Raw genomic sequence first — 22,638 nt, 5'->3', positions numbered from 1 at the left:
AGAGTTCAGCCATCCCACTATGTGAAAGTGCCGGTATACCCGCATGAATCCTGGTAGCGGAAGTTGAACACTAACTCATTAACAACCGCGCGTCGAACGGTTAAAAGTCATTCCGAAAGGATAAGGAAAAACCTACGCGCAGGTCAGACATAGGTAAAGTTTAGCCATCCTACCAAGTGCAAGTGCCGGTCCTATCCGCACACTCACAAAGGGGGAAGCAAAACTTCAACCTACTGTCAACCACATTCAAGGTTAACTTATTCTAAACACTTGGGAAATCGCTAATTTAAACTAAGTATGCAAGTCATATAAGGTTTATAAAGCAATGAACCTAAAGGAAATAACAGTCTTATCCACAAAAAGATTTGTATTTCTCAAAAGATATATTACAAGATTGGCCGGGTAACTACCCGCCTACAAAAACAAAATCTAGTCTATCCTAGCAGCGGGAAGGGATCTTCAGAATCAAGCTTCAGGACCACTTCCACTTGGACCCGCCCCATCAGTAGGGCGTGGCGGTTCAAGAAAAGCTCTGAGGATAGCAAGTCCATCATCAGCAGCAGCAACTTCGTTCACCTTCTCCACCACCGGATGCGGGAAGGCGGCATATTGGTTCACCGCTTGGTCATATGCAGCTTCGGTGTCCACATCGAACAAAGGGAAGTTGGAAGGCGGGAAGCCCTTCTCAACGAACCCTAGACCAAGCAGGAAGCCGGCCTTTTCCCCATCCTCATGAGAAACGTTGAGGGCTGCGCTCATGGCATCATCGTAAGTAGTCTCTGAGAAGACCCGATGCACAACCTACAAAGAAAATACAAGTGTCAAACACCTTCTATGTACAAAGGAAAGCGTGAAGACGTAAAGCTAAACATACCTGAGGCAACGCTTCTTGAAGAAGCCATTCCTTGGCAACCAGAGCTTCTTGAAGGGCGGCTTGAGCTTGGGTGCAGGCGCGTTCGGCTTCGCTTTTGTTAAGGTTGGCAAGTAGCACTTCCTTTGCGGCAGCCTCTTCGACGCCCTTAAGCTTCCGCTCGGTATGGTCAAGCACCCCCCTCTGGTCCAAGATCTCCTGGAGCTTCTTGGCATCTTCCATCGCCAAGGCATCATGAGCACGTTGGAGAGCCTCTAACTTGGCCTTGAGCTCCTCGTTCTCCACGCGTAAAGGCTCAGCAACGGCTTCAGCCTTGGTGGCCCTCTCGGTTGCGTTCCTCGCAGTCTCCTTAGCCACCCGAAGCTGTTCGTTAACAGCTTGGGCGGCCTTGGAGCGGGCCTCAAGTCGCGCTTGAACCTCAACCTCGAGGGCCTTGAAGGCCTTCTCCTTCTCCGCAGCAGCTGCGGCCAACTTTTGGTTCTCCTCCCGAAGAGCCCGCGCTTGAGATAGTTCCTTGGCGCGAGCTGCTTTCAACTTGTCGTTTTCACGACAAAGCAGCTCGACGCGCGGCTGCATCCGGGCCTGGAGAACCCGAAGCTCATTGGTTAGCCTACCCTCCTGGTAGCTAGCCATGGCTTCCCCCAACGCACCATGGGGAGCAGCGTGGCGAGCCCATTCCACGCACTCCACAGGGGTACGAAGGGTTGTTCCTCGGCGGATGTTCCATCGCGGAACATACACTTCATTGGAATCCGACACTGCAAAAGAAACAAAGCAGTTAGGAAAAGATGAAGAAAAATATGAAGGCCAAAAGAACCCTACGCACCTGTAGGGTCGATCACAGGCCGATGGCCACCGAACCCATCGCCTGAACCTAAAGGAAATCCATCCAAAAGGTCGGGGAGATGGGAAGGTGACAAAGATTGGCGAGAAGCCCTCCGCGTACCTGATGGGCCGGCTGTCGTTGCCGGTGGCGGAGGCATAGTAGCGGCCGCCGTGGTCGCCGCCGCGGTCGCCGCCGCAGAATCCGCAGCAATCGTAACCGCCGGCTCGGTGAAAGATGCTGTAAAAATCGCACTTACCACCGGCGGTGACGTCATCTCAGCTGGAACAGTCGGCTCAAAGGAGTGAGCAACTGATCCAGCGGAAGCAGGCGCAGTCGCCTGGGTCGTCGCCTCAGGTAGGCTGACCGAGCCTACCGTCATCGGCGGAGGGGTACTCCTCTGCGCTCCACCCTGGAATGCGTCAACATCCACGCCTGCACAAGAAGATAAGTGTTTCAATAAATTTATAAAGTGATAAATCTACAAAGATAAGAAGGATGTTTGTACTTACGGGTTTTCTTGAGCTTGAACGTACGGACGGGCGGGGACGAACCCGATGGAGCCGGTCTCTTGATGCCGGTCACCGTCGTCGTCATTGGTTCTCCGGAGGTAACAGTCGTAGCCTCCGGAACAGTGGTCTTCTCACCACCGGGGTTCCCCGCCACCTCTTCATTATCTGACTCAGTGTCAGATAGGAGCACTGGATCGGCTGTGGAGGCCGCCTTCTCCTTCCCTTTCCCGCCGGCAGCCCTCTTCTTCCGCACTAACGGAGGACCATCTGCGGATTCCTCAGAAGAAGACAGGATGTCAGGAATTCCAGCAGCGGGTACAGCACTGAGGGGTGGAGGAGAGAATAACGCCTTACATGGCCGCCGGTGGTTCAGGATCTCGTGGCCCATCGGATAGACCTCCACAAACCGATCCGCTGTTTGCTCCAGGATGGGCAACTCGTTCTCGTCAAGAGCACGAGTACCCACCCGCACGGGACCGTCAGCTTCCCGCGGGTACAGGAGCGACTCCAAATCGTTCCCCTCTGAAAGAAAAGAAACAGTTAGAAGACAAACTCATATCAGCAAGAAAGACAAGACATACCATAAGGAGTAGAGTTCAAACCGTATTCGAGAAGGATGGGAACCTGAGACGCCTCCTTCCATACCCGGCTCATCCCCAGCATCACCATCCCGGACTCCGCAAACCGGTAAACCGGAGATTGGACCCGGGATATCTTCGCGAACCATTCCGCCTCCTGGTAGTTGGTAGCGTGATGGCTCAGAATTGCTTGGCCATTTTTAAACTTCATGGCAATGGGGATGGCGCGGGCAGAAATATAGAAGAACTCCCGCTTCCACGATCGGAGACTGCGCTCGGTCGCGCAAATCTTTAAACCCTTGATCCTGGTTGTCAGGGTGTACCATCCCTGGATGTACCTCCAAGTATAGAAGGTCATCAGGCGGTCCACATAGGGCTCAATGCCCAGAATTCGGCACACCCACTCGAAGTGCCGAATCTTGGCAATCGCCATCGGATGCACCTCGGTCAGGTGCACACCGTGCCTCTCCAAGACACGGTACACAAACTTTGTCAATGGGAACCTAAGGTTCCCATAAACAAAGAATGCAGCATATACCCCGATCTTGCCACTGGGGCATCGTACACGGTCTGATGGGATTCAGGAAACTCAAGCTCGAGAGGATCGAGCATGAATTTCCTAACAATATACCGGTACTGATCGCCGGGCAGAGCACACTGGCACTCGCCAGCAGTACTCTTATCGTCGACTACAGCTTCAGCATCATGGGAAGACATATTGCAGAGAAAGAAGAAACGATTTCGGAGGAATGCTCAATTAAATAAGAGAGTATTCACCAGAAATCGCCTTAGAGATGAAGAGAAGAAGTGAAGATGTGAATTACAAAGGACCCTCTTCCCCTTTATATAGGGATCGCAATTAATGCGATGAATTTAATGCGGAGGAGAGAGAAATTGAAGGTGCAATGAAACCGTGACATGTGGCACCAGGCAAGCTGGCAACAGCTGTTGAAAGGACGAGTGAATTTAATTTAGCGGCCACGCGCCCGAAAAATCGCGCCCACGCGCCGTAAAAAGCGTCTGGAATGACCATATAATGTCACGTCGCCATAACTTCCAGCACGTCCTGACACAGTCAGAAGAAACCGTCGCACGACGACTGTTCTTATCCTTTCACCAACTTTTCAAATTTCAAAAATTCAAAAAGATTCGAAAAGTAAGCGGGAAAAACCCCTTACCCTGGCTATCCAGTTGACCGTAAGACGGCTGCGGGTACAGTGTTAAGGCAAAACCCTTCACATACCTAGCACCCGCAGGGAACGGAAACCGGAAAAACCCAATTATGAAGCCGGGTGCGGGTACAGTGTAAAGGCAAAACCCTTCACATACCTAGCACCCGCAGGGAACGGAAACCGGAAAAACCCGACTATAAAGCCGGGTGCGGGTACAGTGTTAAGGCAAAACCCTTCACATACCTAGTACCCGCAGGGAACGGAAACCGGAAAAACCCAATTATGAAGCCGGGTGCGGGTACAGTGTAAAGGCAAAACCCTTCACATACCTAGCACCCGCAGGGAACGGAAACCGGAAAAACCCGACTATAAAGCCGGGTGCGGGTACAGTGTTAAGGCAAAACCCTTCACATACCTAGCACCCACAGGGAAGTGAAGCCGAGAAAATCTTGGCATTCCACCCAAAACGGGCACAGGTACAGTGTTAAGGCAAAACCCTCCACATACCTAACACCCGTAAAAAGTCATACCTCGGCACCCAATTGTAAGTCAGGCGCAGGTACAGTGTTAAGGCAAAACCCTTCACATACCTAGCGCCCGCAGGGGATTAAACGCCAGGAACACCTCGGCAACCATAAGTCAGGTGCGGGTACAGTGTTAAGGCAAAACCCTTCACGCACCTAGCCCTGCAGGGATTTAACGCCATGGATACCTTGGGAGTAAAGTAACTAATAAGACGAAGTGCGGGTACAGCGTCAAGGCAAAACCCTTCGCATACCGAGCACTCCATGGGAATTGAAACCAGGAAGGATCTTCTGGGCCATGCTTGCAGAAACGGGATTAACATCCCCGCATAGCGGGAACGTCAAGAACTAGATTGTTTGAAACTTCAGGATGGAATTGGTGGTTATAACATGATTGATCACTATGTTCAAAACCACCAAGACCTCATGGAGAATCTACACAAAAGGTTCTAAACGCTCCTGACTTGCGGGGAGGTTACAGACCTATCCGCATCATCCCAGAGATCAAGCAGAACATTGGGAAATTCTGCGTGACATTGGGAAACCCGTGGGTAAGACTTCCCGCGGAAAACCCATAAAACTAAACCCTTTTCAAAAACCCCTTGCTTAAGTCCAAAAGTTCACCTCACTTTATTAAACATTCATGAGAAGAACATTGGACTGGGGGGACTTGAAGAGGTAGGTCCCAGCAGAGGCGGTTAGGACCCGCAAGACTTCCTTAAAAGGAGACGTCTGCGCAGTTGAACACGCAAGACTCCTTAAACGGACGTCTGCGCAGTTGAACCCGCAGACTTCACCATAGGGACGTCTGCGCCGCGACCTACCAAACCTGCAGGACCCACCACGCTCAGAGTTGTGACGACCTCACATGCGGTACGCAAGCTGGTCCCGCAGGAAATGCCTCCCTATGGTTTCCAAGTATCCCCTGTTCCCGCAGGTGCGGATACCCGCCGTTAGGGACTGGCCACCCGCGCAGCATGGCTACACGCATAAGGCTCAGACTCGTAATAATTCAGTAGTCACCTGAAGAAGGAATGAGCAAAGCCGGGAACATTCCCGCATAAAGGCGGGAGGGGGAAAACTCCCGCCTAAATGAGCCAGTCCGTATAATAATGGAGGATCTTTTGTGTGATACCTGACGAGGTATGGACAAAAGATCTGACCAACGATACGACAGCTCACTGACAGCAGCATGGCAACACGCCACAGCACTGTGACCATTAGCCGCCGCCTGCTCACCAACTCCTGCCATACCACGTGCCTAGCCTGTAGTTGGTGGAAAAGGAAAAGTGAACAGCACGCCTGGTCACTGTCAGCCGCTACCTATCCACCAATTACCAGCAGAGCACGTGCGTAGGCCACAGTTGGCAGAGTAATAGGCCGGCTAAACCTCCTTGGAAACCCACCTTCGGCTATAAAAGACATCAAATGGTAATATCATTTCATCATCTAATATCTTGTATAATTTACCTGATAACTGCTCTAGTATTAATAATATACTTTTATATTCAAAGAGTAATATAGACTGATTCTCACGCCGGAGGGTGGTCACAAGGAGGAACCCCCCCCCCCCTTTCTTAGTGACGAGCTCACGGTGTCTGTTTTGCAGGTTATCGGAAGAACCATCTTGCCGGAATTAACCCCTCGTGGGAAACGTCTATCTAACCCTCAGGTTACTCGTAATCTGTCGGGGTTCGACTGGTGTTTCTTCAGTAGATTAACAAGGTATATATATTATTGATCAAATGGTGGGAATAAAAAAATAACAGATCCTAGAGTATAGGAACTAAAAACAATATAATCCGAAGATTGGGATTGCTTATTTTTTTTATTTTTTTTTTGAACGGCCAACTAAGTAACGTCGGGTACTTCGTACGCGGCCCCTATTGGCTAAAGGTAGCCCGAGCTGGCCACTAGTCCAGACGGACGGAGCCCCTAGCGATCCACCTGTTGAGGGATTCACCGGATAAAAGCCGACCCCACGCCCGCCAAACGGCACGACAGCGAGGAGCCGGTAACACCGAGTGAGATCAGGACTCGAACTCTGGCAAGCCAAGGTCATCCCTCATATCTCCCATATAAATCGGTGGTAGTGAGGTTTGAACTCCCTACCTCTCACTAGTAAAGAGAGTACTCTACCATTAAGCCACATCCAATTTATTATTTTATATTTTATGAGTTATAATTTTTAGTGGATAAAAATCTTATATTCAAGTTCCACAATCAATTAAAAGAGAAACATTATGCCGAAGTCATAATATGTCATGTGACAGCTATGGCTGCCCAAACTACTCGTCACTCGTTCGAAAATTGTTTGAAAAATCTTCGTTCGATTTCGGCTCGGCTTAGAAGTGACCCGTTCGGCTCAGTTTGATTTAAAACCAAGCCAAACACGAGCAAAGCCTTGCTCGGTTTGGTTCGGTTCGTTTTGCTCGAATTAATTTTTATTTATTAGATTTATATATAAATTTTATGTATATATATAAAAGTAAATTATGTTTTTATGTTTTTTAAATTTCCCTCTTTTATGTTGACTTCAAAGTTTAAATTTAAACCATAGCCGCTCGTTTTATATATATTTTGTTGTTAACTTTGAGTTTTAGATTGAGTTTTAGACATTTTAAAGTTTGAAGTTTAGACATTTTAGAGTTAAAAGTCTTGTATTAATGACAGTTTGAAGTTTTATAAATCTAAAATTGAAAACTTTGTATAAATCAAGCAAAACCAAGCTGCTCGGTTTCAAACCAAACCAAGCTCAAGCATCAAAATATCGCTCGTTTCTTTAAATTCAATCCGCTTGGTTCGGGTCACTTTTAAACTAAATCAAATCTGAGCAAACCTACGTTCGATTCAGTTTGACTCGATTAGTGAACAGCCTGCTGAAACGAATAATAAAAAAAACATAATGATATGTGACAACTAAAATCAAATAAAAATAAAAAGTTACATAAAGAAATCATAGAAAGTGTGTTGGAATCTTTGGAACATCAAGGGCGATACGATTCGTACGGCAGCCATGAACACTATAACTAGTTTATCAGCTGCTTCAATTGTTGTTGTTCTTCTTTCACTCATAATCTCACTATACATCCACAACACCCAACATAGTTACTTAATTATACTTTACTTAACGAGTTAATGGCCATTTTCGTTCATGTGGTTTGCTACTTTCGCCACTTCAGTCCAAAGTTTGAAATTTTGTCAGTTTAGTCCTCAAAGTTTTAAAGATCAGCCAATTACGTCCTATCCGTCTAACGGCATCCGACTTTACCGTTAGTTTAAGGGTATTTTTGTCTTTCTTCCTATTATTTTGAGTTAATGCTCATTTTCGTCCCCGTGGTTTGATATTTTTGCCACTTCAGTCCAAAGTTTGAAATTTTGTTAATTTAATGTCCAGTTCAATTCAGTTTTTTTTTATTTTTCTTGTCTATAACTCTAAAGAGGATAATCCAAGCCCAACACCATTGAGCATCAGCCAAAACAGGTCTGGATTACTCTGTCGACAACATTAATCATATGCCCTCCGTATTTAGTTTCTAGACGTTTCCTAAACTCTCCCCCGTGGTGGAATTTAACGGTAAAGTGGTCAAGGCAACTCCTTGAAACCGAATTGTACAGAAAAAACTAAAAATTGTTTCTTTGATTAATGTAAGTAGTTGATTTCGACCCAAATGTTCGCTATGATATGTTAATCTCTAAACCCTAATTATTATGCATTCATCAAAGAAACGATTTTTAGTTTGTTCCGGTTTCAGAAAATTGTCTTGACCACTTTACCGTTAAATTCCACCATGGGGTAGAGTTTAGGAAACGTTAAGAAACTAAATACAAGGGGTGGGGATATGGTTACTGTTGTCGACAGTGTAAATGCAGACCTGCTTGGTTGATGCTCGCTGGTTTTGGGCTTGGATTATCCTTTTCAGGGTTATAGGCAAAAAAATAAAAAAATAAAAAAAAAACTGAACATTAAATTGATAAAGTTTCAAATTTTGGACTGAAGTGGCAAAAGTATCAAACCACAGGGACAAAAATGACCATTAACTTAAATAAAAAGAAGAAAGACAAAAATACCCTTAAACTAACGGCAAAGCCGGATGCCGTTAGACAGATAGGACGTAATTGGCTAGTCTTTAAAACTTTGAGGACTAAATTGACAAAGTTTCAAACGTTGGACTGAGGTGGCGAAAGTAGCAAACCACAGGGACGAAAATGATCATTAACTCTTACTTAACTATCATTTCAATTTCATATTTTCGATTCATTATAATTATATCAACAATATATAATTGATTTTACTTCAGGAATCGTTGCTGACGTATTGGTGACGAATGGGACTATATATACGAGTGATTCATCTCTTCTTCTGTTTGCTGATTCCATGGCTATTCGTGACGGTAGAATCCTTCGCATAGGAAACTATTCCTATGTTCAGGTATTGTATGTATATACACACTTATGTTCGGTGTTGTAGAAATCGCTAGTCGCGCGCTGTTGGGACTAGCAATTAGTAGGGATTAATTAAGATTAATCAGATCAGACTTTAATGTATAATTTTCAGTTTTATATATATACACACTTATTATATAGTGTTGACTAGCAATTAATCAGGATTAATCGGAGCGGACTTTAATGTTTATTTTTTTAACTTTATATATACACACACATTTTTATATGTAATTTTCAGTTTTATATATATGCATACATTTTTGGCCGGATTCATTGGAAACCGCTGAATTTGGCTGGAATATAGTCAAAACCGTCGATTTTGGCCGGAATCTCGCCAAAAAGTGCCAACTAAGTCTGATTAATCGCGATTTTGGCCAAATTTGACCATGACCGATTAATTGGCCAACTAGCCCAAAATTAATCAATGGGGTGGAGACTAGTGATTAATCAGGGATTAATCTGCGCCTAGTCGGGATTAATCATCGATTAGTTCATCGCTAATCGCTACTCTACTGATGCGATTTCATGTAATCGGAAACAAAAATCGATAGGCGGTCAAAATCAGTACTAATCAGTCCAGATTGGTCCTTCGGTTTTAACCCGAGTTTTAAGCATCGACATTGACCCACCTCGTTCAAGTTTTTAAGCAACAAAAGATGATCAAACGAGGGTTCGAAATGTTAGAGGTTTGTTAAAAAGCAACGAAATGATCAAACAACGGTTTGATGTGCAGTGCCGGCTTTGAGGGGGGGGGGCTCCCGCCCCGATCACCCCGCTAGGCCTGAATTTTTTTTTTTGAAAAAAAGAACGTATTCTTAATGTTTAAACCTAATTACCCAGTTTATTCAAGCTCGTTTTTATAGGAAAAACTGTTGCACAACCCAAATCATACTCAATAAGCCCATTTAAAATTTTAATTGTTTGAATCCAATAAAAAAAACTCTTGTACTCCCAAAAATCTTTAACGTTTCTCGGGGACGGCCTTGTCACTGTGTGTGTGTAAGTTTGAAAAATTACATATAAATTGTGTATTATGTATATATAAGTTTGAGAAATTACATATAAAAGTTCCAATCCGGTTAATCGCTAGTTAGTACCCCCACCGCCAGACTAGCGCCTAGCGATTTTTACAACACTGCTTATTATATCTGAGTTTTGTGGTCTTTAATATAGGAAGTATCTGGATATGGAACAAAGGAGTTAAATCTCGAGGGGAAGATTGTCGTTCCCGGATTCATTGATTCTCATGTCCACTTCCTTTTTGGAGGACTTCAGGTTCTGCACTGATTCAACAAATTCCTCTTATAATATTTTAACTAACTTAACTGATAAGCTAAACGACCGAGAAATGTGTACAGATGGCGCGAGTGGAAGTGCGAGGCGTGAACACCAAGGATGATTTCATTAGAAAGGTTAAAGAAGCAGTTCAAAGTAAGTAATGATCCAATCATGCTATGCTTTTTTTTTTGTTATGAAATTGTAACACGATATACATTTTGCAGACATGAAAGAAGGTAGTTGGGTATTGGGCGGTGGATGGAATAATGATCTTTGGGGAGGAGAATCGCCATCCGCTTTGTGGATTGATGATATTACACCTCATCATCCTGTAAGTAACATTACATACTGACATACTGTAACGGTTATATAAACTGTTATGATCATGGATTCTTTTATACGCAGGTATGGCTTACAAGGATGGATGGTCACATGGGTTTGGCTAACTCTTTGGCTCTAAAAATAGCCGGTGTTACGAGTAATACGCAAGATCCAGTTGGTGGAACCAGTAGCAGAAATGAACATGGAGGTAATTTAAGTTAAACGGATTAGTCGATTAATAGTAATACGCTGACTCATTTATTTATATGCAGAGCCTACAGGACTGATGATTGATGCTGCAATAAAGCTTATCCTTTCGTGTATTCCAGAAGTTTCTGTAGAAGAACGCAGACAAGCATTGGATCGAGCTAGCAGGCATGCTTTAATGAGGGGTGTGACTACAGTTGTTGACGTTGGAAGATATTTTCCTGGTGCACCCGAAGAGCATTCATGGGAAGATTTTACAGGTCTTTTTTTAGTTTGTTTGCATTATTTTTTAATATTTAATATTTTTTTTTTGAACTATGGCTGACCAAGTTTTGGCTTTCTCTGATAAACTTGCAGATGTTTACAACTGGGCCGATTTATCTGGAAGAATGATGGTTAGAGTTTGCCTTTTCTTTCCAATGTCGACATGGTCACGTCTCGCTGTATGACTCTACTGGTTATCCATAATTTTGACTTCACAACTGTGTTTACATTTGCATATTAAGTTATTAAAATTGAATTTGATTTTCTTGTTTTTATGTTAGGATATGGTTCAAACAACGGGTCGTAGGGTGAGCCAGTGGATATTTTTAGGCGGTGTTAAAGCTTTTGCTGACGGATCATTGGGGTCGAACAGTGCGCTTTTCCACAAGGTGTGAATAATAATAATAATAATAATAATAATAATAATTCTAACTTATTTTTGAATTACATTTTAATTCATGTTTCTTGTAGCCATATGCTGACGAGTCAACGAATCTTGGAATCCAAGTTACAGATATCGAAAGCTTATATAATATGACCGTGCAATCCGACAAATCTGGCCTCCAGGTATTTATTTTCTAATAAAAAATATCGTTAAATGCATGCTTCGTTGTATATATGTAAGTATGCAACAACTTATTACTTGACAATAAAACTTGTATCAGGTTGCAATTCATGCTATTGGAGACAAGGCCAATGATTTGGTTTTGGATATGTACAAATCAGTCGTTACAACCAACGGGAAGAAGGATAGGAGATTTCGGGTATATTTTATTTAAAAATATTATTTAAACTTTTTTATAAAATAATAACATGTCCGTTTTTGCAGATTGAACACGCTCAACATTTGACACTTGAAAGTATATCCAAGTTTGGTGAACAAGGAATTGTTGCTTCTGTGCAGGTAATTAAACTATTAAAAATACTTAATTTACGACTTTTAAATATTTGCAAGTATTTATTCATAAGCAACGGTTGAAAAAAGTCAAAAACTGTTGACAGCCGGATCATTTGTTGGACGATGCTGACTCAGCGCTTAAAAAAATCGGGCTAGAGAGGACGCAGAGAGGATCTTATTTATTTCAATCACTCCATGCTGGCAATGCACTTGTGGCATTTGGTTCTGATTGGCCTGTGAGAACACTTTTAGAGTTTTAGTTAACTATATTTTTTGTAAATAAACCGTTATGTATCGATGGTAAAAATTTTAAGTTCAGGTTGCGGACATTAATCCGTTAAATAGTATAAAGACTGCAATAGCGAGGATACCTCCTGGTTGGGATAAGCCTTGGAATTCAGCAGAGTGCATGAAGCTAACTGATGCATTAAACGCGTAAGTAAACATATTACATATTGTATTATGCACATACTGTTTATAAACATGTTAACCACTTTCACAGGCACACGATTTCTGCAGCGCGTGCATGTTTTCTTGACGAGGATATAGGCTCGTTGTCAGCTGGCAAGATGGCCGATTTTGTCATATTGAACACTTGTGTGTGGGACCAGTTGGCACACGAAACCACTTCAGTTGCAGCAACATATGTCGGTGGCGTGCAGGCTTATCCTTGAGACTTATGAGTCACAGATGAAAACGAAAGATTTTTGTGTTGACTAAGTAGGTAGTTTGATGTCATTGGTTAACGGTGGTTACCGGTTAGTGATGATTTTATTCATTGTATGATATGATTTTTGTGTTGATGTGGTTTCATGATCAGTGGCGAAGCTTGGGCAAGTTTTTTTTTTTTTTGGTTGGGGGGGGGGGGCTCTAGTTTTTGGTCGAAAACGGGTAAATTTACACTACGTATACAAATTTTCGGGCGAAAAAGGGTAATTTTACACTATTGCGCAAAAAAACAGGGGTAAGCTTCGTCAATACAAGAATATGTTTAATCGCGAGAACTGTATGAACACTTGGCCCTTTTGTTTTAATTGTAATAGAAAAAGCGATTGTGTAACAACCTACGGCACTCTCTTTTTATATCTTATTATATCTGTCAAGCACTATGTACAAGTGTATTATGTAGTTTTCACGGTTTATACTACTTAAACTTGGTTAGTTGGTTGTGTTGGAGGTGCCCGTGAGGTATACACCAAATCCATTTATTGCTCAAGATGTGTTTGAGTCAAAACGAGTACTTACGCGTTTAATAAAATTTTTACCAGTAAGATCAATAAGAAGTTGAGTGCTCAAATTTTATAATTAAAAACTTGTTAGTCTAAGTAAATCACTTGCAAAAGCAAAAACTAGTTTCAAACATGTTAGACTCGAGTCTAGAAAATTGCTAAGGCGGGTTTGAATAAATGTAAGAATAAAATATCACTAAAGAGGTTATTTAAAAATAGTTCTATCGGTTTACATAATAATATAAAGTATATTGATGATGTGGAAATAATAAGGTTGCATGTGGGAAGAATGAGTGTGATGGTACTGAGGGTGAAATGTGCATGTGAGAAGAATAAATGAAAAGTTGATGTGACATGCTGACTAGGCTTACATGTTAGAAGTATGCATCTTAGCGTTGCGAATAGTCTAACGTGTTTGCCTATACTAAGCTGGAAATCTGGAATGATAATACTAAATTATTAATACTCTAACAGTGATGTTCATGTCAATGAACCATGAATTGCTGACCTCTAAGTGATTATATATTTGTGTGTTTTTTAGTTCGTCTTCATTTAATAAATATGTAATCTAATTTTGGATGTGTTCACAATAGGGGGTTTGCATAAATCTACATGAGTGTATAACATAGTGAGTCCGAAATTACTTTAACACATGTATATAATTAAGTAACGCTATAACAAGTATATAATTACACAACTTTATATCAACAATTTATAAATATACAATTACACAATCTTATATTATCAATATCAACATTTCAGTAAAATTATTTTTTCCAATAACATATATGTAGCAATATTATATACACAAATTAAAGATATAATTTTGTTTTATAAGTAATGAATTAGAAAAGTTATTTGATTTAGAAAAAAAATGGTGTGACAGATTTTATCAAGGAAACTTTCAGTTTCTCGTTTTCCAATTTAAGTAAACTTTTAACTTTTTATTACTTACGACCTTGTCAATTGTCATTGTCATAATTTTAACCATTGGAAAACTTGATCAGAAGTCCAAAATCACTTCATTCGTTTGCATAAAAAAACATTTCCTTTTTTATCATTATTTATAAGAATTATATATATATATATATATATATTAGAAAAGCTAAAGACAGTTAACTCACAAAAACATTATTCATAAAAACTAGTCAATTACTTTTATACGCATGTCAAGAGAAATTAACTTAACACATAGGTAGTTAGAACTTCAACTTATTTGTACATATTTTATAGCATGTTGTATTTCCTTTGTTGCATCTGTTGTATTGATGGTCTTATATAATTTAATATTTGCTTTCCATGTTGAATTGTACTTCCCATGTTATATCTCTCTTTTTATACATATTTTTCTTGCCGTTGTTTTCTCGCAATATCTCTTCAATATAGCTTTTAATTTCATTTCACATATGAATTTATTAAAAGTTTTTGAATTGATAATTTATATGATGTAAACGTAGGAAAAAAACATCAACAAACATTGCGGTAAAGTACTAGTTAGGGGTGAGCAATAACTGAACCGAAAACCGACAAAACCGAACCGAAAACCGAAATTAACCAAAATTAACTGAACTGCACCGAACTCTTCATTTTTTTTTATATTTTCAAGCTTTTTTTCCCTCTATATCATATATTATATGTATTAATAGTTTAATACTATCATTTTCATGTACTACTATCTAGATTTCATATATTTATACATTTATTTCATTTAGTTATACCTTCATTTCATGTATATTTAAGCAAAATTTTAGCCCAAGTTTAACATTAATTATTAACCGAAATTAACGGAACCAAACCGATAACCGATCGGTTCAGTTCGGTTAATACTAATAACCAAACCGAACCGAACCATGCACACCCTAATACTAGTTTCAATTAAAATATAAGTTTTAACAAAACCATGTCAAACAAACATCCTATATATGATATTTTATTATTATTAATTTAGAAACAACATTAATTATTATTAAATACAACTGGTTTGGTGAATTGGTCAGGTACAGTAGTAGTTGTAAAAACATTGACATGATGAAACTTGAGCATGGTCGTGAAGAAGGACACGAGACAGCCGCCGTGTCTACCGCTACACCATTCTCACGCCCACCTCATTTTCTGCATTCATTTTTACTTACCCAATTAATGCTCTCTCTTTTTCACCAAACATATTCACTTTTTTACTAAAGTAAAATTACCATCAATCCTTTTTTAACTCTGCTCAATCCTTTAAATAAAAAAAAACATTATTATTATTATTATTATTATTATTATTATTATTTATATGGCATTGCCTATTTTCAAAAAATATTGTTTTAAGTTCAAATATGCATAACGAACCGAATGTTTGGCGGAAAGTTCGTTTATTTTCGTTCGTTTAATATATTATAAATGAACAAACGTGAATAGGGAATTTCGCTCGGCTAACTAAATGAATGAGCACACAAGCATAGGTCGTGTTTGTGAATGTTTGATAATGTGTTTGTTTATGTTCATTCTTTAACGTGTGTTTGTTCATTAAAGGCTTTAATACTTTTAATGAATTGTCTAATCGTATTATATAAGTTTAAACAAGATTATAAACTATGGAACAAAAATATATGAGGATAATGTGAATATGTTCAAAAAACATCAACACAAACTTGGAAGCCAGATAGAATCGTTGACACTGACAATTCCCGATCAGTCAAATCTAATAAAACATTTTGATTTGTGTTCGTTCGTTTGTGTCCGTGAACCGTTTACGAACATGTTCATTTCCTTAATGAACAAACATGAACAAGATGTTTCGTTCGGTTAGCTGCGTGTGAACCGCTAGCTTTTATGATAAAAGTTTAACGGACAAAGATGAACAAGACTTTGTTCGATTCGATTTGTTTACAGCCATAAATCACGATAAGGAGAAATAATTAATGCCAATTGTTAGATAGGGAGATTTTCTTTTTTATTTTTTTAGCAGCTAGATAGGGAGAAAAAAAAAGAGATTTGATTTAAATAATTTTAAAAATGCTAATGATTATGGATTTAAAGATTTGTTGTTAAAGCTTATAAGGGTATGCGAATTCTTATTGTACGAAAAATATTTTAAATTTAAAGAAGTAAATAATTGAAAGAGATTTGATTTGATTTGATTTGATTTCAGATTTGCTGTTAAAAGGGTATGTGTGAACTATCATTGTACAAAAACAATATTTAAAACAATGACAAAATAAATAATTGTATCAAAAAATTTCATAAAATCTTGATTATTAATTATTTCTGTGGCATGTTGGGGTTCCAAGAACAAACACGTTTTATTCATACATATGAAATGGTCCATGGGATATTCCTCCCCCCATGTTGTCTTGTCTTCTTACCTACCATATCATAAATGTATTATTCATAATAAATATATAAAAGTATAAAAGAAAAAAAAACATTGAAGGTATAGAGTAAATATTACTCCGTACTTAGGTGTCTATTTAAACCAAGTGAATCGTTTGAACCAAAGTTAATAAGTATGTCCGCGCAAGCCGTTTAGAGAATTATACGGTGTAGCTCAAGGTTTAAGTTTAAGAACTAGTTTCATAGTTTGAATTTTAAAACTTAGAACCGACCATGTAAATTAAACCAACCGTTTACCTTTATTTATCATATATATTGAAAGAAATGTTAACGTACAAATGAAATTAACGTGCTAAACGTGAGAATCAAATAGAATAATTATATATAAATGTAGGGTAATTATGTAATTATATCATAAAGTAATTACATAATTACTCTACTTGTATATATAATTACTTTATTTAATTCTCACGTTTAACACGCTAATTTCATTTGTATTTGATCAAAACCCTATATATATGCATTCTAAAATATCTGGACAGTTATAATAAATGAGTTATATATATAATTACGACCCGGGAGTCAAACCAGACCACAAACACCCTGGTTACTATCATGATTATTATACATGTATATGGTAAAGACGCCACACCATTCTAGTTTGGTCCGTTAATGGTTCCATTATTTTGTATTCTTCGGTTTCGTTTCTATGACTCAATTGATACGTTTTTGCTTCTTTTTGAGTGATAAAATACACTTTGAACTCATTCATCATTTCAACATATATATAAACCATCTACACCTTCAATAACTTCTAAACGCTAACCTAACTTACAACTCGCGAATTAGTAAATAAATGAATCAAAATCGGCTAGAAAAACCGTTGTGTGTATGTATACATCATATCATCAAATTTTGAACCCGGAACTTAGTGGTCAACGATTGAATCCCTGTTCACAAGGGCTGTACATTTGTTTAGGCTCACTGCAAAAACTTGAGCCCGATCCTTAAAACTTTTAACCGTCTTCTTTAAAAACACTAAATATGAAATCTCGGAAGCGCTTCGAGTACTGTACGGGGTCCACAGCAGAAATGGAAGTCGGGTCGTACTGGAATGACTTATAAGCATGCTCAAGCTTTTTGCTGATGTCATAGTCTTGTAATATGTCTATTATACCAAAGAACAGGATGACATCATGGAATTCTTGTGTCGGTTCACCAACTAACTGAGTCTCGTGACTTCTAACCGTGAGTTCTACCCGAGCTGGCATGTTAACGCCCAGCCTTACAGGGGCCCACCTGCAGAATAGTAAATCTAAAATGTTAAAATGAGATCACAAATAAGAATAAAAATAATCTAGGAATTTGTATGCATGCATTATAAGCAGGCTTTGGATGACTTTCAACATATTTAATCCGTTCGAACTATTTGACCCGTTAGAGATCAAACATACACAAATCGACCCATTTATAACAAGTCGAGTCAAAAAAGCCACCTAATAACTTACCGTTTAGGGTCAAGAGAGGAATCTGTATCTGCTGAAGAAACCCTAGGGCTTGACCCGCTGCTATCTGGTTCAGTGTTCCCTATGAATGAAACCAAGATAATCGTCACTTTGGGCTCATAAATTTGTAAATATGTGTGTAGACAAGATCTAGACAAAGCACCTTCATCTGCCGATAAGTCCTGATTGGATTCTTGAACACTAATACCGACTAAAAGACTATAATCCATAATTCTTTCCTGTTCAAGAAACTCACAGTCCCTATTGATCTGCCTGCATCAACACGATATATTTTGTCTTAATTAGCAAAATATTTTGTCTTAATTAGACCCAGTAAAATTAATCATAGGGGTTAAAAAGTTAACCTATAAAACTCTTGAAACCGATCTTTCTGCAACCGGAAAATATAATTGAGATCAAGATCTTTGAGGGTGGTATTTGCATCAATTTCAGACTCGGGTTTATCTGTTATTCGACCATGGGAAGAGCCTTTTAAGTCAAACCGCCTATGAATCGGTACATTGGTAGAGAACAAGTTTCCCATAACAACGAACCGGACCTACTCATGAACCAACAACAAAATCAGCAACCAGGTGTTACAAAATCTCAAAAGGCTAAATTATTTTTACTCGTACCTTTCGTTGTGAAGATCCACTCAACTTCACACAATGTAATCCAAAAAATTTGGTGAGGAGTGTGTTTTCAAAGGATTTTATATGCTCAAAGTATGCTGGAAGCATCCTCCTTAGTACCTGAAACCGTTAAACATTATAATCACTGACATCAAGTAATAAAGAGTGAGTTAGATTGAAAATTCGACTCACTTTGACTTCTGCCTTTTTCATCGTCTTTATCATATACTTGTTATCTGATGTCATGTAAAAGAAACTGCCACTTTTTCCAGGAGACGAGAGCTCGCGAAGAGCCTCGTTTCCACAAATTGATAACATGTAATCCATTGGATCCACATTAAACAAACTCCTAAGTGTCCTGAAACCACATATAATATTTAAAAACAGTCTAAATAAACTATGATATTTGAACATCATATAAAAGTATCATCTAACCTGAAAACCGACAGGCAGTAATCTTTAAACTTAAAATCACATGACTGGTGAGGTGGCGTATGTTTGGATCCTTCAGGAGGAAATCTGGTCCATAACGTTTCCTTGTATTCAGAAGCGGTAGGCTTCAAATCAAGAGGTTTAGATTGACTATGCCTCCCTACAGAATGTCTGCATTCGCACCATATTAGCATATGATTAGATTATATGAACAAGAGATTAGTATCCAAAATATACCTTATTCCAAGCTGTAGATTGAGCATGAGCTCATAATTCTTATGCCCTTTGCTTATTGTGACACCTTGCCTCTCAGTTGCTCGTTGGTTTATTCCCAAACCATCAATAGATTGTCTGATAATGTTGGTATCAATTTTAGAATTCTTCCTCACGGGTTGCTTTTGATGTTTTACTTCACTATTTAACCAACTAAACGTCTTATCCGAAGGGAAAACCGTAAGCGATTCCACCTCATAAACCACGCATTCACTCAAAACAAACGAAAACAGCTGACTAGGATCCCAATCATCATGCGCAACAGTTGAATCAGATGAACAAAACTTCACATGTTGTTCTTTAAGATCCTTACCCCAAACGCCCGAATAGAAACTCCCATCTTCAAACCTAAACACACCGTTTCCTTTCGGAAATCCACACTCCCAATTCCCATCAAACCGATTCCCGTTAGCCCAAATCAAGATTCCGCTCCCACTCATCCTTCCTCTCTTCCATTGCCCGGTATACTGATGACCGATATTCCATTGATACGTCCCGTAACCATCATACAACCCTTTCCTCCAATCACCTTCATAATGATCACCGTTCGCATAATTCATACTCCCTTTACCATGCTTCTTATTCATAACCCAACAACCTTTATAAGTATGATTCAACGAACCTGTAAACATACCCTCACCGTCCATATAACAGTTCTTGAACTGACCCTCGTAAGTAGCACCCGACGGCCAGCTAAACTTCCCTTTACCATTAACCTTCCCTTTACACCACTCCCCAAAATACATACACCCGTCCGACCATAAATACTTTCCGACCCCGTGAGGGCAGTTTTCCGACACCCACTGGCCCATATAAATATCCCCATTCGAGAATATCTTTTCCACATGAAAAGCCTCAGCATCACCACCTTCTTCATCCACATGAGCTACAGACATTGTCGTAAAAATGCTAACCGCCCTCGACTTCTTAACTTTCGCTTCCCACGACTTCAAAAAACCGGAAAATTCTTTGCTCATTCTCCCACCCGAACAAGTGATATCACACACACTATCTCCCTCAATTTGCTGCTAATTTACATACAAACCAGTGATGCAATTAGCCCAGATCAAGCTCACCTTGCATCATCAACATAACTCTCAGACGCATTACAACAAACACCTGGTATGCAACCCAATAAACCCACAAAACCCACCTTCTAAAACCCAACAAACCAAACCCAAATCACGGAAACAATAACCAAACAATGCCAACAATCAAATTATTCAAACCCCCCAATAAAAACTTTACTTTCAAGAAAACTCTCAGACGCATTTCAACGAACACCTGGTATGCAATCCAAGAAAGAAACAAAAAGGGGTTATTAATATTATTATTGATGGGTGTTGTAGATTTGGCAGAAAGTAGGGTACCTGTGGCTTCTAAATTTGAAATGAATGTGCCCAGCTGTTCTGTTCCATTCCATTCCATTGATTATGGAATCCAACAACGACCTTTTCTTTCTCTTAATAATAATAATAATAATAATAATAATAATAATAATATTTTAGGGTTTTAATGTTTTGCTTGACATAGTAAATGGACTGGTGAACTTGACAGAGTTCGTGATCATAAGTGTTACATGAAAAAAGAATGTGTGTGATATTAATGTGATTTATTATGATTTATGACTTAGGTTTTGTTTTATATGTATTTTTAGGTATTTAATTGGGTCCTACTAATAAGACACTCATCATCAAAATTCAGACACCCTTTATACGAGTCGTATAGACATCCGTACTCTGACATCCACCAACTTTTTGGTAAAGGTGTTTGACTAGATTCTTAAACGAGTCGTATGACTTATATGAGACGTTGTTGATATATATACGAGTAGTATAGCCTATACTACTCGTATACTGCTCATACACCCACTAGACGAGTAGTATAGCCTATACGAGTCGTTTTGGATTTTTATACACCGAGGGTCGTCTCCGATAATTGTTAAAAAAAATTTGGGCCAAAGGCGTTAAAAAACTTGGACCTTAAGTAAAATGGTAATTTTGTTGGGTTTAAACAATTTAATTTTTAAATTGGCTTACTTGGTTATGATTTAAGTTGTGTATAAAACTTTTTGTATAAAAATAAAGGTAAAATGTTTAAAGTGAGACTAGAAACCACGACCTTTTGGTTGGAAGTCAATTCAAATTGTCTCGTATAGCTTATACAACTCGTATAGGCTTTCTCGTATTAACTGGTCAACAAAAAAGCTACTACCTATATGAGTAGTATGAGTTATACGACTCGTATAGATGAGCCAGGGTGTCCAAATAACAAATTGGGTGTTTGAATGGAGAAGGACATTTAATTTAATGAATTCTAGTAGTTGACTTGGTCAAACCTGCAATAGCCAGTTAAGTAGTTAACCATAACTATATATATATATATATATATATATATATATATATATATATTTATAGTTTTATTTTTTATATTATCATTATAAGTTGTAATTTATTGACACATGGTTTGGTGCCGTGCTTCCATGTTTGTTTAAACATGTCTTTACAAATATGAAATAATGAATTATGATGGGACCAAAGACCAATTGGTCTAGCTTCATGTCTTTTCCTCATATGACGGGTCGAGTCTCACCTTTAATAAGAATAATCCATGTCTCGGATATCCGAATATTTGCTTATAAAAATGTTGGATATTTCCATTCGTCTAATTTCGTGATTCCTAGGAATCAAATATATATAAACACCGTATCGTATAAGAGTTTGGACAAATCATGTAAAAGCCGGAAGATATATATAATTTTACTTGAAGAGTTTGGAAGTATTTTGTAATTGATTTATGACAATCTTTGTAGCACCATTATATGAATCTTTAAAATTTTATTTATTTTTTTTAATTTAGGAATAATCTACTCAAATATTTTTTTGAACGACTAACGAATAAAGCCCAACAAAAACTCAAGGTAGCCCAATGACTAAAGACATTATAAGCTACGGTCACAGACAACACTGGGTAGCTCAAACTTACTATCTCTTGTTTCGGGAAAAATTCGCAGCCTGAAAATCCAATATCGTAAAACCCGATGGTGATCAAATTCGAATTTGAGACATTACGGCATTCATTCCAAATTTAATTTCCTCTCTGATCTGATTTTAGTTAAGTTAAAGCTCATTGACACACTATTCAAATTAAATAAGATGTTTAGTTTTTAATATTTTTTTTAAATAAGTTAGTAAAATGTATAAAAGCTATTTACGTTTAAAGTAAAAGTGGATAAAGGGCACAATGGAATTAATTCTCCTTTTAGTTTTTTCTCCATTGAAAGAAACTTCCATTTAATTATAAAGTTGTCACCTGTTCATTTCAGTAAATCAAGTGGTCAAGATTTTTTACAAGT

General features: G+C 38.9%; 2 protein-coding genes across 3 annotated transcripts; one reads left to right on the top strand and one right to left on the bottom strand.

Moving 5' to 3' along the window:
* The first annotated feature begins 7,450 nt into the window (after positions 1–7,450).
* On the top strand, positions 7,451–12,721 carry LOC143636709 (protein LONG AFTER FAR-RED 3-like). Its single transcript, XM_077104234.1, has 15 exons — positions 7,451–7,587; positions 8,782–8,912; positions 10,100–10,201; positions 10,285–10,357; positions 10,429–10,535; positions 10,610–10,733; positions 10,798–10,992; positions 11,090–11,175; positions 11,278–11,385; positions 11,468–11,563; positions 11,662–11,760; positions 11,826–11,900; positions 11,999–12,130; positions 12,214–12,329; positions 12,397–12,721. Exons 1-15 carry the CDS (start codon positions 7,497–7,499, stop codon positions 12,566–12,568), a joined length of 1,707 nt encoding a protein of 568 aa, XP_076960349.1. The 5' UTR covers positions 7,451–7,496; the 3' UTR covers positions 12,569–12,721.
* Positions 12,722–17,214: 4,493 nt separating this feature from the next.
* Positions 17,215–20,707, bottom strand: LOC143636756 (phosphatidylinositol 4-phosphate 5-kinase 6-like). 2 transcript variants are annotated; one of them, XM_077104273.1, is made up of 9 exons: positions 20,654–20,707; positions 19,248–20,567; positions 19,014–19,181; positions 18,771–18,936; positions 18,582–18,698; positions 18,312–18,505; positions 18,110–18,219; positions 17,950–18,028; positions 17,215–17,740 (listed from the first exon to the last, which is right to left on the bottom strand). In XM_077104273.1, exons 2-9 carry the CDS (start codon positions 20,258–20,260, stop codon positions 17,458–17,460), a joined length of 2,130 nt encoding a protein of 709 aa, XP_076960388.1. In that variant the 5' UTR covers positions 20,261–20,567; positions 20,654–20,707; the 3' UTR covers positions 17,215–17,457. The 2 variants fall into 2 exon arrangements, with proteins under 2 accessions (XP_076960388.1, XP_076960387.1); XM_077104272.1 differs by having other exon boundaries at positions 17,950–18,219.
* Between the last annotated feature and the right edge of the window lie 1,931 nt (positions 20,708–22,638).

The sequence above is a fragment of the Bidens hawaiensis genome, unplaced genomic scaffold (genome assembly GCF_021521415.1).
Source record: "Bidens hawaiensis isolate Kalapana, Puna unplaced genomic scaffold, B.hawaiensis_p1.1 tig00008041_1, whole genome shotgun sequence".
NCBI classification, from domain to species: domain Eukaryota; kingdom Viridiplantae; phylum Streptophyta; class Magnoliopsida; order Asterales; family Asteraceae; genus Bidens; species Bidens hawaiensis.
The sequence above is the reverse complement of the archived record's forward strand: the minus strand, read 5'-3'. Positions and strand labels throughout refer to the sequence as shown.